We start from the raw sequence: 17,852 nt of genomic DNA on the forward strand, positions 1-17,852 counted from the left end.
GGGACAGGAGAGGTCAATCTTGAGGCAAATGAGCAGAGATTCTCTGTCTCCTTTTGAGCACATTCTACTCCAGGACCTGGAATGGAAGCCAAGATTCTTTGAGTCTCACCACTCTTCTACTGTCAGTAAAGTTCTGGCAAAGTGTATGTCTCATTCCCCTCTAGTGCTTGTCCACATAGAGGATAACAACCTACTTCTGCTGTCAGTTACTGTATTAGTTCAAGTGTCAGAGGTCTGTGTGATAGATCTAAAGATTCTCACCTTGCAAATGAATAATGTGGGTATCGACAAGCTGCCACATGATGGAATTTATGTTTTTATAGTTTTCTTTTTTAAAAATCTAGGAAATTACAAAAAAATAAAACAAAACAAAAAAATCCCTATGTTCACAGAACATTATTAATATTGCAAGAAGAAAGTTAGGAAATGCCAGAATCAAGGTTGTTCAGGCAAACTTATATTACTGTAATCTTATATATGACCAGTGTAGTTCCTTGAAATTGTTTGGAGAGAATAAGTTAGTCCAAGAGAAAACAAGGACACAGAAGGCCTGATTTTCCAGTGCCTTGCAATTTGTGGCATTTATGTATGTGTAAAATGAGTCCAGAGTGGTTGTCAGATGCTACTGGTTCAGAATAGTAGCATCTTGCTCTCACTTCACATATGTGTAAGGTCACCAGTTCTGCAGGATACTTAAAAATATGTTAGGCTCAGTGATTTCAATGGGCCAGCTCATGCTTAAAGTTGGATTGGAGACTAAAAGCCTGATACCTATTTTACAGTAGAGCCACTTTACACACTGTGGTGCTACTGTAAAATAGGTAGAAGCAAATGTAAATTATAGAGTAATACTGCCACAACAATGTATGGTGGCCTTACTAGGAATGGGAATCAGGCCCTAAATGTCTGCACAAGGTGCAAGGCAGTGCAGAATCAGAGTTGAAATGGATTAAATAATAGGATTAAATATTATTACAGTTTCCCAAATTTTACCAAAATACTGCAGGCTGCTATCTTTTGACATCTATTTTTACTTATTTAAAATGTATATCTAATATGCAAATTAACTGGCAGCACTTTATGGAAATATTTTTAAAAAGCAAGAGCAATACAGGTGCAATATATAGGGACCTGTTGACCCAAAGAACTGTGAACGTATCCAAAAGGTTACTTGGCCTTTTTCAAACATTGTTGATGTTTATCATGTCTTTTTCTTTCTTCCTGACCATTCCCATTGCCTTGAATACTGGGAACCAGAAATGGAACTGAGAAGACAGAAAAGGTGGGTTAGTGACATGTTACCACTGAGTACCAGTCCTTCACAGACCCTGCCATCCAGCATTTTAAATAGTGCCAAGAGCTATTTTTTGCATAGAAATCCATTACAATATATATATGTGGGTAGTTCATTGTTTTTTGCACATGAAAATGAAAAGTTCTTCTCGCTATATGCTATTTGCAGTATCCATCCAATTGTGTTTTACACACAGAATTGCATTAACCATAGTGCAACTTGATCTGCTAGAAACTGAACATTGTTAACAGTAAGAAGCTGATTATTAATACCAGTTATTTCATGTTTGGATCATGAGAACACCATTTATAAAGTAGGCACTTTCCACACATATATGAAGACACAGGGCCAGTGCATGATTATCTGGCCTGTTTAGGTGTGCCTCTGTGTTTTAATATAGTTCATGTGTTGTGTGGATAGGACAACATGGTGATAGAACTGCAACTTACCTCTGGCCCCAATTCAGGAAAACACTTAAGCATGTTCTAAAATCCATTTCTATTCAGGAAAGTATATTAGCATGTGCTTAAAGTTAAGCTAATGTTTAAGTACTTTCCTGAACCGGGGCCTTTATGATCAAGCAGACCAAGACCCTGGATTCAGCTACACCTGGACTTTGGAAAAGTTCTGATCTGCATCTGAATCTGAACTGTGAAGTTATTCTGAGAGAGAGCACGAGAGAGAGCTTTTTTTCCATAGTGTTCATGGCTTACCTTTGTAGCAAATGAATTCCATTTCCTTTTTACATTTTTCTGTGAAATCTTTGATCTTTTTCTCAGTATTTTTTTATGCAGATAACGTATCCGTTCCATCTCTATGTTGGGATAAAATGAAGTTGACACAAGTATTTTAAGTTTCGTCAGGGTGGTGGAGAATAATGCAAATATTATTAGACAAAAGATGATGCATCCAAGCTGGAGCCATGTGGAGGAGAGCGAAAAATCTGGTTTAGGGAGGCATTCATGCTTAAATAGAGAAGAGTTAAAGGAAACATTTGTTGTCTTGCGCTCTCCTTTGTTGAAAATAAACATGTTTTCATTTTTCTGTATGGGGAAAAAGCTGGTTTTAGTACCAATTAATTTCTTTTAAAATAGTTATTGCATTTCATACTGAGCTGTGCAGAGTGATCTGTATTAGACATGATGATCTAGCCCATCTCCTGTCAATGAAGGATTGTTCATAACAGTATGTTTACTTGTGAACTCCCCAGTTGTGTGTGAAATGTGCCAAATGACAGGATTTGCACCAAGGCTCTTTGGAGTCCCTTAGTCTAAGGGGTCAAACTGTCAGGAACTTTTTCTTGATGATATTGTCCCTCTCCTTAATTTTATCCTTTTCCTACTGTAAACCAGTCAATTATTCCTCTCTGGTGTTTACAACCTTCAGATATTTGTAGACGAGTCTCTGCTTACTTTTCAATTAGGCAAGAGCTAATTACACTCTCCTTTAGTCCAGCTTTACAGGGGTGTAAATGAAAGTGGCATTTTGCTGCTTGATCTTTCCTCATAATTTACTCTCTCTGCCTCCATCCCTCACCCAGTAACTTTTGTTGCTTTTTTCTGATCTCTTTGATATGTATGATGATTAACAGCTAAAGAGGGGGGGAGGGAAATTTATTCACAAAGGTACTATGTAAATGAGCCAGTGGATAAGAGAAGAAAGACCACAGTAGATATTCAGTATGAAACACAGATACAAAAAATGGAGCCAGATTGTGCCTATCTTTATCAGGATTAAAGTGCTCAAGAGGTTGCAGGCTTCATTCTGCTTGACTAGTCTTTGGCCTCTATCTCTGAAACTGAGATTGTGCCAATTGTGGTGAAGATAGGGTAGGTTTTTTTATGTGGATACCTGCCTACAGGGTATTAGAGCCACCCCATAGGATCCAAATTCCATAGACTTCAAGGAAGTTGAAATAAAGGTTTAAACTTTGCAGCCTGGGCTCCAATCTACTAGGAATTGTATTCATTTCCCACACAGCAGAAAACTGAGCAGTAATCAGAAGGCTACATTGTTCAGTCAAATCCATCTCTATGTGACCAGACAGCTCTCTGCAGAACACAGTTTGGATTACCCATAGATTATCCTGTTTGTATACTACTGCCCTCTATTACAGAGACTCAGTACTGCTCATTTGTCCAGTGCAGGTAGAACTGATCACAAGTCAGAATCTCCATCCCATGAAATTCTGATATTTTGACAATTGCTTATGTCCAAGCTCAAATATTGAGTGTTTTGGGGAAATGAAAAGTCCTGAATGAAATGTAGAAACATTTTGCTTCCGCTCAGTGAACTGCATTCCTTCACCTGAGCTGCCCCAATGCCTCAAAGGAGTTGCAACTCTGGTGCCTCAAATCCCCATTCTCATCTTCGGGTCAGGCCCCCCAGCCAGATTACATCCCCTATGATGCACTGTGACCAGGGGATTCCCATTATATCCCACAGTGGTCCACCCAGAGGGGAAACTGCAATGTATCATGTATGTTATCTGGACAGGGAGTCCACCCAATAGGGGAAAATGAGGGCATGAAGCCCGCAAACTACAAGTTCCATGAGAGACTGCAGCAGTACAGTAGATTTGATTAGACAAACTGAAAAGTTTCAGTTGGGGAAAAACCCAATCCAAAACATTTTGTTTCAATTTTCCCACAGAAATCTTTGATTGTGCAGAAACCACGTTTTCCATAGGAAAAACATTTGGTTTGAAAATTCTTGACCAGCTGCAGTTACAAGTCTTAAAAAGCGAACAGCTCTCTGCCTTTGGAGAGGAAGGAGCGAGGGTTGGATTAAGGCAATTGCCTCTTAGTAGCCCCATTCCCTTGCAACTCCATCCACATCCACTCCTGTAACAGGGTGCGGGGAAAGAAACAAGCACAGAGCCTGCTGCTTATAGTAGGGTGGAGGTGGAGATAAGCACACTCATAGATGCCACTGCTTGGGAAAGTAAGAAGGGTGTGAGAGTGCCATAAAGTGAACTATTGGGAAGGCTGAGGGACCATTATCCACAGAAAGACCACTGCTCAGGAGGGTGGTGGATCAGCATCTTCATGGAACCCACTGCACTGGGAATTCCTCTCGCCCTTCCTACAGAACCTATTGCTGTGCTGGGGGATGTGCCCCCAACAGTTCTCTGTGTGAGTGGGGGCTGCCACCTACAAAGGGATCTGGGTGTGGGAACTTCCCTGTAAAGCCTTCTGCTCAGAGCCGAGAGCATCGCTCTTCCCCAGGCCTACCATGTTTATTGCTCAGAATTTGTAGAGGCAGGAAGTCTGTCTCTTTGAAGAAGGGGGAATCTGAGGTTGTGTCCCATGCTTGCTGTGAAGATCAGGGTGGTCATGATGTGCAGTAGAGGTGCCATAGTTCATTCCATTATACTGTTTATGCTAACATACTTTCAGAAGCTTTGCAAATTGATTTCAAGGCCTATATATGAGAATCCTTTGCAGTGCTCACTGGCTAGGGAATAAAAGAGCAGTAAATGGGAGTGAAACCTAAACTCAGGTTTTCTCCATAGCATTGTAGAACACCCTCAGAAATATGAGAGGCAGTGGATTTGAATTTTAGTATACTCTGGGTTTTTAAGGTGAGTGTCTTCTATACTTCCCTTTTGAAGATGGGCCATCAATTTAATTTTATTTATTGAAATGAGTAAAATATGTGACACATATGAGAGAAAGAAAAAAAATGTCTTGGCAGATCAAATATTAAGTAATTTTAAATCCCTTTCTGTTTGGTTGTAACTTGAAGCAAAATACCTAATTATTTCCCTCATTTTAAGAACCCTCCTCTTCAGAACACCTGAGATTTTTATAATTGCTTCTTGTATAAATTAACTATTTGGGGGGGGAGGAGGGAATTAGTGTTAGCACATTTAACCCCAAGAGGAAGTAAGAAGAATTCTACCTGCTGAGCAGCAAGAAATTAACAGTAGAGGAATGAACATGTGCTACACTGTACACACAGTTAAACATCTTGAAATCCCTTTGAAACTTCTTGATCCTAAGGGATCAAGAAGTTGTGTACTTTATGTAAGGTTTTTAGGCCCTAATCTTGCAAGCCACCCTGGGTGGGCAGACCTCCTGTGCCTTTGCAGGCCCCACTTATGTCTATGTGGCTCCACCCATGGAGCAGCTTGCAGGATCACAAACTTTGTTTGCAAGTATAAGAATGTGAGGGTAAAATGTTGATTGTTCCCTCCCTGTGGCATTCCATTGTGAGATCCACTTAGGGTGACCAGATATCCTGATTTCATAGGGACAGTCCTGATTTTGGGGGCTTTTTCTTATATATGCACCTATTACCCCTCACCCCCTGTCCCAATTTTTCACACTTGTTATCTGGTCAGCCTAGATCCACTGTAGATATTTAGAATGCAAATTACTAGAAAATGCATAGAACATTTAGATGGAATCCTCTTCCTAGTACACAAGCTTTCAATGCCAGTTAGTCAGCTTGAGTGGCTGATGATGCTGTCGTTATGGGTAAAGCAGCCCAGAATAAAGAGTATAAATTGTTAAAATGGCCTCCAGTACAAAAAGTATTGTGTATAGAGAGCGGGAATCCTTGTGTGCTTAAAAGGAAATGAAGCTATTCATAAAGAGGAATTAAACACTAGAGCTTTCTTCTGAGATATATTTTCCATCTGTTGCCTTCCTCTGTGATAAACCAAGGGCGTTACCATTTTGTGTCAGAGTACTGGTTCCTGTTTAAAATATTCTGATTTCAATCCTTCCCTAAGCAATCTTTCAATAATGTCACACTTACAAGATTTCATATTTAAACACTATGGTCAGGGTAACTTGTTGCTTCAGGGTAACTTGTTGCCAAAAAGTTTATGGTGATTGGGCTCAAGTGGCACAAATTTATGAAGGGGAAGCTGTTGTGAACAGAAACCACAGGGAGGCTGGAAGTTCCTTATGGAGGACATGACCTGGAACTTACTTTGTGTAAGGGTCCTACTAGAATAAAGTTGCCACCCCACCTGTTTACCTGACTGATTTTGTTTGGGTCACCCTACTTTGGCCTACTGCAAGTTGCAGGGTGGTTCTTTTAGATGGGAGCCATTTCTATGTTATAAATTCTTTAAATAAAATGTGGCCACAGAGATCTTCTTCCTCACTCAGGAGCAGATCCAAGAAGGAGACTGCATGGAATACATGCATAAGTGTCACTGTGCAATATACTTGAGGAACACAGTGGGGTTGGTAAAACAGTTTTAACATTTGCTCCTGGATGATTCAGTATTCTGTTAAATGGTGAAATCTTTAAACAACTCAGCTGCACATAGAGACATCTCATCTGTCACTTTCATGGTGATATAATTTACTATAAAAGTGGTGACCTACAGAGACCTTATCACTAATAGGCTTCCAGGATTATGCTCTTGGGAGCAAAGGACAGATTGTTTCAAGCAGAAGGACCTCTCTTTGGAACTCCATACCACCAGAGAGCATCTTGTTAGAATGCAATGCAAAATTTGTCTCTTTGTGTGGACCTTCCCCACAATACATCAACATACAGAATGGCTGCTGAAACTGTCCCTTCTCCTACATATCTTCCCCTAGAAATATGAAACCAAAGAAAGAGCAGAGAATTGTCTGGTCCCATACAGCAACATTACTTGAAGCATTGTATTTGGTGCACAGACACTATGGTAATGACCCTACTAGAAATACATGAATACATGACTAGATGGGTAACGGTGACTTCTCTGGAATGAAAAAGTCAAGGGAAGTATCTATGGGCCCGATCGAGCATCCACTGAAGTCAAGAGGAATTTTTCTATACTAAAACTTATCAGGAGCAATATATTGTATTATAGGTAAGGTACTTACTTGGTACTTGACTTTCAAATTAACCTCTAGCTCTGGTAATGCTTGGAGATGCTTGCTCACTGACAAAATTAGCCAGTAAAGCAAATAATCTACTGCTGAAAACAGAACCCAGATGCAAGGATTAGTAAATACAGGGATTAGAACGCGTCCTATGCTTTTCCTTTCCTTGTGTGTAAGGCAGAGGGATGGGCCTATCACATACTTTTTTCTTTCTTTTTTATTGAGTGGAAGAACACAGGGCTTTTGTTGCTGCTTTTGGTGCTCATCAAATTCAATGAACTGTTTTGTAATGTAAATATTCTTAAACTTCACACCATGAGTGCCCAAGAATTTTCTGAAGAAAAGGTATGTGCCAAGAGGAACTAGAAGAATTCCTATTATAGGCAACAATCCCTGGTTTATATAGGGCGGTATAGAAGATATATGGTTAGTAACACTCAGGATTTGTTGTTTTGTGTTGTTTAACTTCATTTTTAAATCTTCATCTGAAATTAAGTAAGATACATTGAATTTGTCACTCAATGATGCTAGTTCTTCCACTGGGATACTTAAATGTTTAGTCTCATTATAAATCCACTGAATTATTTTCATATAGTCTTTTATAAAGGAAAATTGCTCAATCTCTAGATTGCAAGCTATACTGTCTGCCAATATCTTTAGGTTGTGAAAAATACTTTGGATGTTGCCAGCTACCACGACACCAGTCCCAGCAGCAATAAGTGCATTTCTACCTTCACGCAAGCTGCAAGAAAGAACAAACAGCGTGCCAAAGCAGCGCATGTGCTTGGAGGAACACAACCCAGTAGACAGGCCAATCCAGGTGGACCCAGAAATTGCTAAGGAAACCAAAGGATAGTGTGCTAGAAAGGATTTCAAGCCAAGAAATAAGAAGCCGCTTATGATGAAGCTAACAGTAGAGCAAACTGCAAAAAGCTGCAACAGATTCTTCCAGCCAGGCTTCCTCTCTGATGCAAAAAGTCCCCAAATGTATCGAGTTATTGAGGCAAAAATTCTCATTTTCTTCTGAAGGTTGGTAATCCACTGATGGCTCATACTAGAAATAAAGGAAAACAAAACATGTCATTAGTCACAGTTAACTGCAGTCTATTAGTAGTATGCTTTCAACTGACTGACAAACAACACTTTGCATTACAAAATCTGCAGGGGGCTGGGGAATGGGGGAGAGAATGGGGCAGCCAGAGAGGACTCTGAACCAGAAGGACCATCTCTATGGTGCAAAAGGATAGCTCCATCTGTATGTCCATTCAGTCCTTAACCTCTCACCAATTGTATTGGCAAAGTGGCTGAACCAAAAGATACTTTAGTGTTTTTCAAAATATTTGCGTCCTTTTTCTTAAATTGTATATATATAGATTTAGTATTTGACTTTATATATATTCATTTTGGGCTAGACTGGGTCCTCATGCTACAGGGCGGTGCATGGGAGTAAGCCCCACCCTTCCCCTCAAACACAAACATACTCCCCGGCACAGTTATGTTAGCTTTGCCAGAAGCTGTGAGCAGAAGATGCATGCCCAGTACTTCCCATTGTGACGGGTATTTCCCTACACCCCCTCTGAATTTTCCCAACACCCCCCACCCCCAAGTTTTATAAACTAGTTACGTGCAGTGTTGCCAAATTAGTGATTGTTTGGACATTTGAATTGAAATTGAAACATTAATACACACTTTAAAAGCAAATACAGTGTATGATAAAATACATGTATCTGAAAAGGTATAATAGATTTGAAAAGTATGAACATAGACTAGCTTCCTTATACAGCTGTTGTTTTTTATGACAATGCCAGTGCATTCATTTCGGTGATGTTGGCCAACCTAATAATTTGAAATTATGATCTGTAAGCAAAGTCTAAATGAGCTCTCCCTGACAGCTAGTGATGAAGTGGCGGCTGGGGGGAAAGGTTTCAGGACCAGATTCTATTTACATTCACACCTAATCTACCTAGGTATCCAGCAAACAGAGCTGTGTTGCCCAAGTGATAGATTTTGGCTGGGGTTGGGTTATAAATCACTTGAATGCGGGGGTGGGGGGGAGAATGAAATGTTGTTATTCTTATTGTATGAGTAAAGGGCAGTAGAACTGTACTTACCCTGTGCTGATTGAGGGAATCAAGAGAGATGGTGGGGACAGGTGTTTTGCTTGATGGTCTGCCTGAGTCAAAAGTACTGTTTGACCTGCCCCTCTCCATTGTTTAAAGACAGAGCTGATTAGGCTCCATGTTAGTCTCTTGTTTTGTTAAGCGGCCACGACAGCTGAAATCACTGATAATCAGGTCTAAGTGCTTAGATCTGCTGTGGGACAGTGTTTCTGTGGAAGAGACGGCCCAGTTTGCACTAGCAGCAAGGTTCCCCCACTGAGAGCTCAGCTGAAATCACTGAGAGCTGGGTGGAACCTCGAGAGACCGACTCACAGTGGTCACAGTGGCAGGTGGCAGCAGCAGGTGACGGCGCAGGGCCATTGGCAACAGAGCGATGGAGTGAATGGTGGCACAATGAACAACAGTGGCCAGGGTGAACAGTGAGCTGCTGGAGGAACGAGCAAGGTGCCTTCTTGCCCCCAACCTGGGAAGTGAACTCATGTGAAAGCACCTCTGAACTCTGAGTCTCCACTGACCAAAGACAACACCGGTGAGTGTTAATGAGGCTGTTAAGAATGCTGGAGAAACAACACAGTTCATATGAACAAACATGGCTGTGGCATCATACTTTTTATTTAAGCAAGAGATACCACACACTACAAACTGGAGGCCAATGTTAAGTGCATTGTCACTTGTTCATCCTGAAGTTGAACACTGGTTCCGAACAAGACCAGCAAATGCTCACTATCTTTCGGCAAGAAACTCAACTGACTGGCTAGAGGCATGTGTAACCCTAATCTCTCCTATACACACTGCAGAGGCCATCTACTCCAACTAGCACTAGTACGAACTGCAAACTCTTCAAAAGACATTAAAAATCTATAAATTTAACGTCTTCATTATGTTCTTTTTTCAGCAAAAGTCCAAAAAGACTGAATATCTTGGAAAATATAAAAGATACACTGGGACTGAAGTTCAAATTAGTCCAACCTGGGAAAACCCTCTGGCTTTCTCATGAGCGATCCTTGGCTGTTGTCTTAAAATTACTCCAGCTGTTATTACTGGCTTTGGAAAGTATCTACCAAGATGGAATGGCTCTAAGTAGTGAGGCTTGTGGATTACTTTTGCTACTAAGTTCAGAGAAGACTATTGCCATTCTCTCTATTGTAAGTCTTCTGTTGAAACCACTTGGGTCACTAAACAATGCCATCCAGGCATCTGCTACAACAGAAGTAGATCTTTGTCCAGCGATAGAAGCTACATTTGGATCAATCAGAGAGCTATCCATTGAAAAAGTACTGGAAGAAGCAAAAACTTCAGTCCAGAAGTTGACTAATGAAAGCATTTACATTGAATCCTTAAGTGAAGAGGAAAAGAAGTGTTTGTTAAGACATCTGAAAAAGTACACAGACCTGATTCTTAAAAATCTACAACAGCAACTTCTAGATTCTACTCAATCTCTATGTAACTTTTACAGATCCCTGTCCTATAAAACACTGACAGTTGCATAGAGTGTGGCACTACCAGCAATGGGGCTGCCATGTGCTCAGGACAGAATAGAGTGGAATATCATACAACGAATGAATGGAGATTTGACTTCAACTTCTATTTTATCATCACTAGTGGCTCGACCAGATCTTTATGCTATGTTTCCCAGGATGAAAGAAGTAGGAATTCTTGCTACCCCCAGTCACAACAGCTACAGTTGAGCATTCTTTTTCATCACTGAATAGAATTTTGTGTTATGAAAGAAGTCGCCTTCTGCCTGATCATGTGAACGAACTAATGAGCATATCAGTTGAAGGAATGGAAGTTCCGGACACACGAGAAGCCACCAAAGATGAACGCATTGCATTCAAGAAGTTCATTAACAGAGTTGTGCAAAATTATAACAAGAAACCAAGAAGGATGTAGATGTAGTGCTTCACAGAAAGCTTGAGTAGCCAACTTTAATTTGTGTGATGATTTTAAAACATGAGTTAAATCTAATAAAATGGTCATGAAACATTTTTCAGTTTTTACTATGGTGTCATACAACCCACCTTCACCCTCATGGTCTCACCCCTCATCAGCCCTGAGGGTCCCCCGCTGTAAATTCAACCCCCCTACCCCAATTTCAATTCCTGGGGAAAACACTGCATTGTGAACAACTGAGTGGGTTCATCCCCTTCCCCAGTGCACCAGCCAATGGAGCTGTCTGGGTGAGGGTGAGGGAGTGTGCTGTCTTCTGAAACGGGATGTAGCAAAGTACTCCTTCCCCCTGCCCTGGAGGAAGAACCATACCATCTCCCAGGGTAACGCAACTACATATCACCCTTAATATATACAGTGAGGGTTAACATTTCAGGTATCCAAAAAGAGGACACTGCCAGAAAGGGAAGAGCTGCGTGGAAAGGGGAGGGGGTATTTGGGGGAAGAAAGAGGGGAGGGGGAGCTAGATGGGGCACATGTGGAGGGGGTACTCACTGGAGGTGGGGGGCAGTGTTGCTTCCTGTCAAGGTGGCAGGATGGCTGGTGGAAGCCCAGGATGCAGCAACAGCTGTCAGTCAACACTTCCCTGTGGGACTCCTGACCCAGAGCTGGAAGCTGGGGCCTCTGTGGGAGGGATTCTGCACTTGTGGCTTGCAGAGGAATGGACCAATCAGCTGTGGATGCAGGGGAGAGATCAATTGGGAAGCAAACCAATCGAAGCATTTTCTGAGCTGCAGCTTGCCTGCTCTGCAAAAACCTGGACATTGCATGTTATTTGAGAAATCCTCCCAGACAGAGAAAGGGAAAAGAGGCAGTGTCAAGGAAAACCTGGACATGTGGTAACCCTATAACCTTAAAGACCCACTCTTGCCCTCTATAACCTTATTTCCTATGTGCCACTGTGTGTGGATGTATGGATGTGTTTAAATTAGAGCATTCTTGTGAAATTAAATCACAATTCAACATTTGCTAGGTAATAATATATTTCCAGTAACCACATCTTTTTTTCCCTTCATTTTTTACAATATGTTTTTTATAGTGAGATTTCTCCAAAAATACAGGACAAATTTATACGCATATTAAAGTTTTAACATATTATGATGTCAGATACCAATTAAATAAGATAAACTATTGCAATTTTGGCCTGTAATAGGAAGCTGTTGTCTTTACAAAACCCATTTGAAGATATTACACTGAGTTTTCTTTCGCCTGAACACAGCAGGTTACCAGTAATTAGGCTAATAGTTCATACAAATACAGTATTTTACTTGCACTTGAGTATATGAATTCACTGAAGCATTCACTGTATTGCGTGTCTCTTCCTCTCCTTGTTGTTACTTGTTTGGTTTTAGCAGTACCAGATTTGCATATGATACAAGTTTAAAGTAAGAGAGGAGCAAGTTGTGTAGTGGTTAGAGCAGGGGCCTGATTCCAGCTATGTTCTAGTCTGAGACTTCTTTGTTCCATTCTCCACTCTGCCATTGCCTCATTGTGGCTTGGCCATCCAGGTGTGGAGCATAACCTAATGGCTGCTTTGTGCTCTCAGTGCTCATTGACTTTCAATGGGAATTTAGGGTGCACAACAGCTCTTTGGAAATGCGGAACCCCTACCAGTATCAGGCTTGGAGAAGTCATTTAATCTCAGTTCCTGAGTTTACTCAGCTGTAAAATGAGTGCAGTAGCAGCTGGTAGTTATAATGCTAGACACATCAGAGGAATGTTATAATTAATGTTTGTAAAGTATTCTGGGACCTTCACGTAGAAGGTGTCATGTCAGGCTTCAGATAAGTGATTCAGGGATAGAACTGGGAAGGGAAATAGAAGAAACCAAATTCTTACCCTAGCCACTAGAAAATATGTTTCTGGAAATCTAAGTACACTATGTCCACCGGATCCCCCTTGTCCACATGTTTGTTGACCCCTTCAAAGAACTCTAATAGATTAGTAAGACACGATTTCCCTTTACAGAAACCATGTTGACTATTGCTGAACAGTTTATGTTTTTCTATGTCTGACAATTTTATTCTTAACTATTGTTTTGACTAATTTGCCCAGTACTGACGTTAGACTTACCGGTCTGTAATTGCCGGGATCACCTCTAGAGCCCTTTTTAAATATTGGCATTACATTAGCTATCTTCCAGTCATTGGGTACCGAAGCCGATTTAAAGGACAGGTTACAAACCTTAGTTAATAGTTCTGCAACTTCACATTTGAGTTCTTTCAGAACTCTTGGGTGAATGCCATCTGGTCCCGGTGACTTGTTAATGTTGAGTTTATCAATTAATTCCAAAACCTCCTCTAGTGACACTTCAATCTGTGACAGTTCCTCAGATTTGTCACCTACTAAAGCCAGCTCAGGTTTGGGAATCTCCCTAACATCCTCAGCCATGAAGACTGAAGCAAAGAATCCATTTAGTTTCTCCGCAATGACTTTATCGTCTTTAAGCGCTCCTTTTGTATTTCGATCGTCAAGGGGCCCCACTGGTTGTTTTGCAGGCTTCCTGCTTCTGATGTACTTAAAAAACATTTTGTTATTACCTTTGGAGTTTTTGGCTAGCCGTTCTTCAAACTCCTCTTTGACTTTTCTTATTACACTCTTGCACTTAAGTTGGCAGTGTTTGTGCTCCTTTCTATTTGACTCACTAGGATTTCTACTTTTTAAGTCTTTTTATCTCTCACTGCTTCTTTTACATGGTTGTTAAGCCACGGTGGCTCTTTTTTAGTTCTTTTACTGTGTTTCTTAATTTGGGGTATACATTGAAGTTGGGCCTCTATTATGGTGTCTTTAAAAAGGGCCCATGCAACTTGCAGGGATTTCACTTTAGTCACTGTACCTTTTAACTTTTGTTAACCAACCCCCTCATTTTTGTATAGTTCCCCCTTTTGAAATTAAATGCCACAGTGTTGGGCTGTTGAGATGTTCTTTCCACCACAGGGATGTTGAATGCTATTGTATTATGGTCACTATTTCCAAGCGGTCCTGCTATAGTTACCTCTTGGACCAGCTCTTGCGCTCCACTCAGGATTAAATCTAGAGTTGCCTCTCCTCTTGTGGGTTCCCGTACCAGCTGCTCCATGAAGCAGTCATTTAAAGTATCGAGACATTTTATCTCTGCATTTCGTCCTGACGTGAAATGTTCCCAGTCAATATGGGGACAATTGAAATCCCCCACTATTATTGGGTTCTTAATTTTGATAGCCTCTCTAATTTCCCTTAGCATTTCATCATCACTATTACTGTCCTGGTCAGGTGGTCGATAATAGATCCCTAATGTTATATTTTTATTAGAGCATGAAATTTCTATCCATAGAGATTCTATGGAACATGTGGATTTGCTTAAGATTTTTACTTCATTTGAATCTATATTTTCTTTCACATATAGTGCCACTCCTCCCCCTGCACGACCTGTTCTGTCCTTCCGATATATTTTGTACCCCAGAATGATTGTGTCCCACTGATTGCTCTCAGTCCACCTGGTTTCTGTGATGCCTATTATATCAATATCCTCCTTTATCACAAGGCACTCTAGTTCACCCATCTTATTATTTAGACTTCTAGCATTTGTGTACAAGCACTTTAAAAACTTGTCCCTGTGTATTAGTCTGCCTTTTTCTGATGTGCCAGATTCTTTTTTATGTGACTGTTTATCATCTGATCCAGCCCTTACATTATCCCCTTCCGTCCTCTGCTCCTGACTATAACCTGGAGATTCTCTATCATCAGACTCTCCCCTAAGAGAAGTCTGTGTCCGATCCACATGCTCCTCTGCAGCAGTCGGCTTTCCCCCATCTCCTAGTTTAAAAACTGCTCTACAACCTTTGTAATGTTTAGTGCCAGCAGTCTGGTTCCACTTTGGTTTAGGTGGAGCCCATCTCTCCTGTATAGGCTCCTCCCATCCCAGAAGTTTCCCCAGTTCCTAATGAACGTGAACCCCTCCTTTCTACACCATCGTCTCACATCCATGCATTGAGACTCTGAAGCTCTGCCTGCCTACCTGGCCCTGCGCGTGGAACTGGGAGCATTTCTGAGAATGCCACCATAGAGGTCCTGGATTTCAGTCTCTTCCTTAGCAGGCTAAATTTGGCTTCCACCCTTCCCTATGTCATTGGTACCTACATGTACCACGACCACCGGGTCCTCCCCAGCACTACACATAAGTCTGTCTAGATGCCTCGAGAGATCTGCAACCTTTGCACCAGGCAGGCAAGTCACCATACGGTTCTCCCGGTCATCACAAACCCAGCTATCTAAGTTTCTAATAATCGAATCTCCCATTACTAACACCTGCCAGGAAACTGGAGTTCCCTCCCCCGGAGAGGCAACCTCAGTGCGAGAGGCAACCCCAGCACCATCTGGAAGGAGGGTCCCAACTACGGGAAGGTTTCCCTCTGCTCCCATTGACTGCTCTGCTTCCCTGGGCCGTTATTCCTCCTCATCAGCGCAGGGGCTGTCTGAGCGGAGGTGGGACAATTCTACAGTGTCCCGGAAAGCCTCATCAACATACCTCTCTGCCTCTCTTAGCTCCTCCAGTTCCGCCACCCTGGCCTCCAAAGTCTGTACATGGTCTCTGAGGGCCAGGAGCTCCTTGCACAGACTGCACACATACGCCACCTGCCCACAGGGCAGATAATCATACATGCAACACTCAGTGCAATAAACTGGATAGCCTCCACTCTGCTGCTGGGCTTCTGTCTGCATTGTCTCCTAGTTAATGGAAGGGTGGTTTACAGAAAGAGGTTTTGAAATGTGGTTTGGTTTATAGGTTTTAGGGGGACTACAGAGGGAGGGTTAGGACCGACAAGGGACTCCCGCTCCCTTCCCACTCCCCTTCCAAACTCCCTTGCGAAACTCCCTGTTCACAAAGCTCCCTGGTTGCTTGTGCGTGGCTTTATAAAGCCCTGGCCTGAGTGAATGCCCCGCCCACTGATTAAGGCTCAGCCCGTTACCAGAGGCTTCAAGCTTTCAAACCTTCCTTTGAAGCTCACGGCCTCCAACTGCCAGCCACAGCACACGGTCCTTCAGACAACCAAACAAACAAACAGACTGACAAACACAAGCTCAGCACACAGCAAGTAACCCCCAAACACACACTACAGACAGTCACTTACCCCACAGATGCTGTATTTGCTCCTCCTTCACCTGGAGAACTCCCTTGCGAAACTCCCTGTTAGCAGCCCCTGTTCGCAAAGGTGGAATGCATGAGCACAGTCACAGCAGATCATGTATGTATTATTGGAAAAGGGGACAGAATCACACCCTGTTGCTGCAAACTTCCTCTCAATGTTACTCCATGAGTCAGGGTTCCTTCCAGATGGGAGGAGCCACAGCCTTTAGGGGCTGTCTATGGATGTGACGCACATGCATAGACCCAGCCAGCACAGTAACTCTGTTACAGTCAGTGGTGAGCTGGAGCCAGTTCGCACTGGTTCACGTGAACCGGTTGTTAAATTTTGAAGCAGTTTTAGAACCAGTTGTTAACCCGCTTCCCTGTGAGGGGGCGCTGCAGCTTTGATGGGCTCTGGCCAGGAAGTGATGTAATTCCTCCTCTGGCCACCAGAGGCGCTGCGCTGCAGGAGCCATGTGGACTGCCACCTGGCCCTGGGTACGGGCCCTGTTGCTGCTGCTGCTCCCACAACCCCTGGCCCTGGGGCTCCCGGTGCTGCCTGGTGGGGCCCCAGCTGCTCTGCTGGGCCTGGGCAGTGTCCTGCTGCTTGGACTGCTCTGAGCCGCTCTCCCCATGAGTACCCACCACCCTGCCCTCAGCCAGCCCCTGCCGCACCCCCTGCCCTGCCCGCAGCCAGCCCCTGCTGCACCCCCTACCCAGGGGCAGCTCTAGCTATTTCGCTGCCCCAAGCACGGCGGCATGCCGCAGGGGGCGCTCTGTCGGTCGCTGGTCCCGTGGACGTGCCTGCGGAGGGTCCGCTGGTCCAGCGGCTCCGGTGGACCTCCCGCAGGTGTGCCTGTGGATGCTCCACAGAAGCCGCGGGACCAGCGGACCCTCCGCAGGCACGCCTGCGGGAGGTCCACCAGAGCCGCCTGCCGCCCTCCCGGCGACCGGCAGAGTGCCCCCCCGCGGCATGCCGCCCCAAGCACGCGCTTGGCGTGCTGGGGTGTGGAGCCGCCCCTGCCCCTGCCCTGCCTGCAGCCAGCCCCTGCTGCACCCCCCTGCCCTTCCCATAGCCAGTCCCTGCCGCACTCCCTGCCCTGCCCTCAGCCAGCCCCTGCCACACCTCCCTGCCCGAAGCCAGCCAGCCCCGCACTCCTCTGTCTCCAGCCAACCCCTGCTGCACCCCCTGTGACCCTGCCCAAAGCTAGCCAGCCTCTGCCCTGCCTCCAGCCAGCCCCGCACCCCCTTGCCTCCAGCCAGCCCCACACCCCCTGCCTCCAGCTAGCCCTGCCCCATGCCCCTGTCTGCAGCCAGCCCCACATCCACTGGTGCCCTTCAGTTCCCAGGGCAGTAACCCTGCACACCTGCTTCAATGAGGGGGGAAGGGAGCACCTGGGACCCACACATGTGCACACCCTAGGGTGACCAGACAGCAAGTATGAAAAATCGGGATGGGGATGGGGGTAATAGGAGCCTATATAAGAAAAAGACCCAAAAATTGGGACTGTCCCTATAAAATCGGGACATCTGGTCACCCTAGCACA

At 43.7% G+C, this 17,852-nt stretch overlaps 1 protein-coding gene across 2 annotated transcripts in view; it reads right to left on the bottom strand.

Annotated features, from left to right (window-relative positions):
• Positions 1-300: 300 nt before the first annotated feature.
• Positions 301-17,852, bottom strand: part of LOC123364284 (dendrocyte expressed seven transmembrane protein) — a 32,286-nt gene continuing 14,734 nt past the window's right edge. The window contains exons 2-5 of one of the 2 annotated variants that reach the window (XM_045006262.1): positions 11,694-11,872; positions 7,129-8,182; positions 2,008-2,337; positions 301-1,265 (exon numbers count right to left, since the gene is read on the bottom strand). In XM_045006262.1, coding sequence (XP_044862197.1) covers positions 1,182-1,265; positions 2,008-2,337; positions 7,129-8,181 — 1,467 coding nt within the window. In that variant the 5' untranslated portion in view covers position 8,182; positions 11,694-11,872 and the 3' untranslated portion in view covers positions 301-1,181. The remainder of the gene's footprint in view (positions 1,266-2,007; positions 2,338-7,128; positions 8,183-11,693; positions 11,873-17,852) is intronic. The other variant, XM_045006263.1, reaches the window with a different exon arrangement.

The sequence above is a fragment of the Mauremys mutica genome, chromosome 2, assembly GCF_020497125.1.
Source record: "Mauremys mutica isolate MM-2020 ecotype Southern chromosome 2, ASM2049712v1, whole genome shotgun sequence".
Classification (NCBI taxonomy): Eukaryota; Metazoa; Chordata; order Testudines; family Geoemydidae; genus Mauremys; species Mauremys mutica.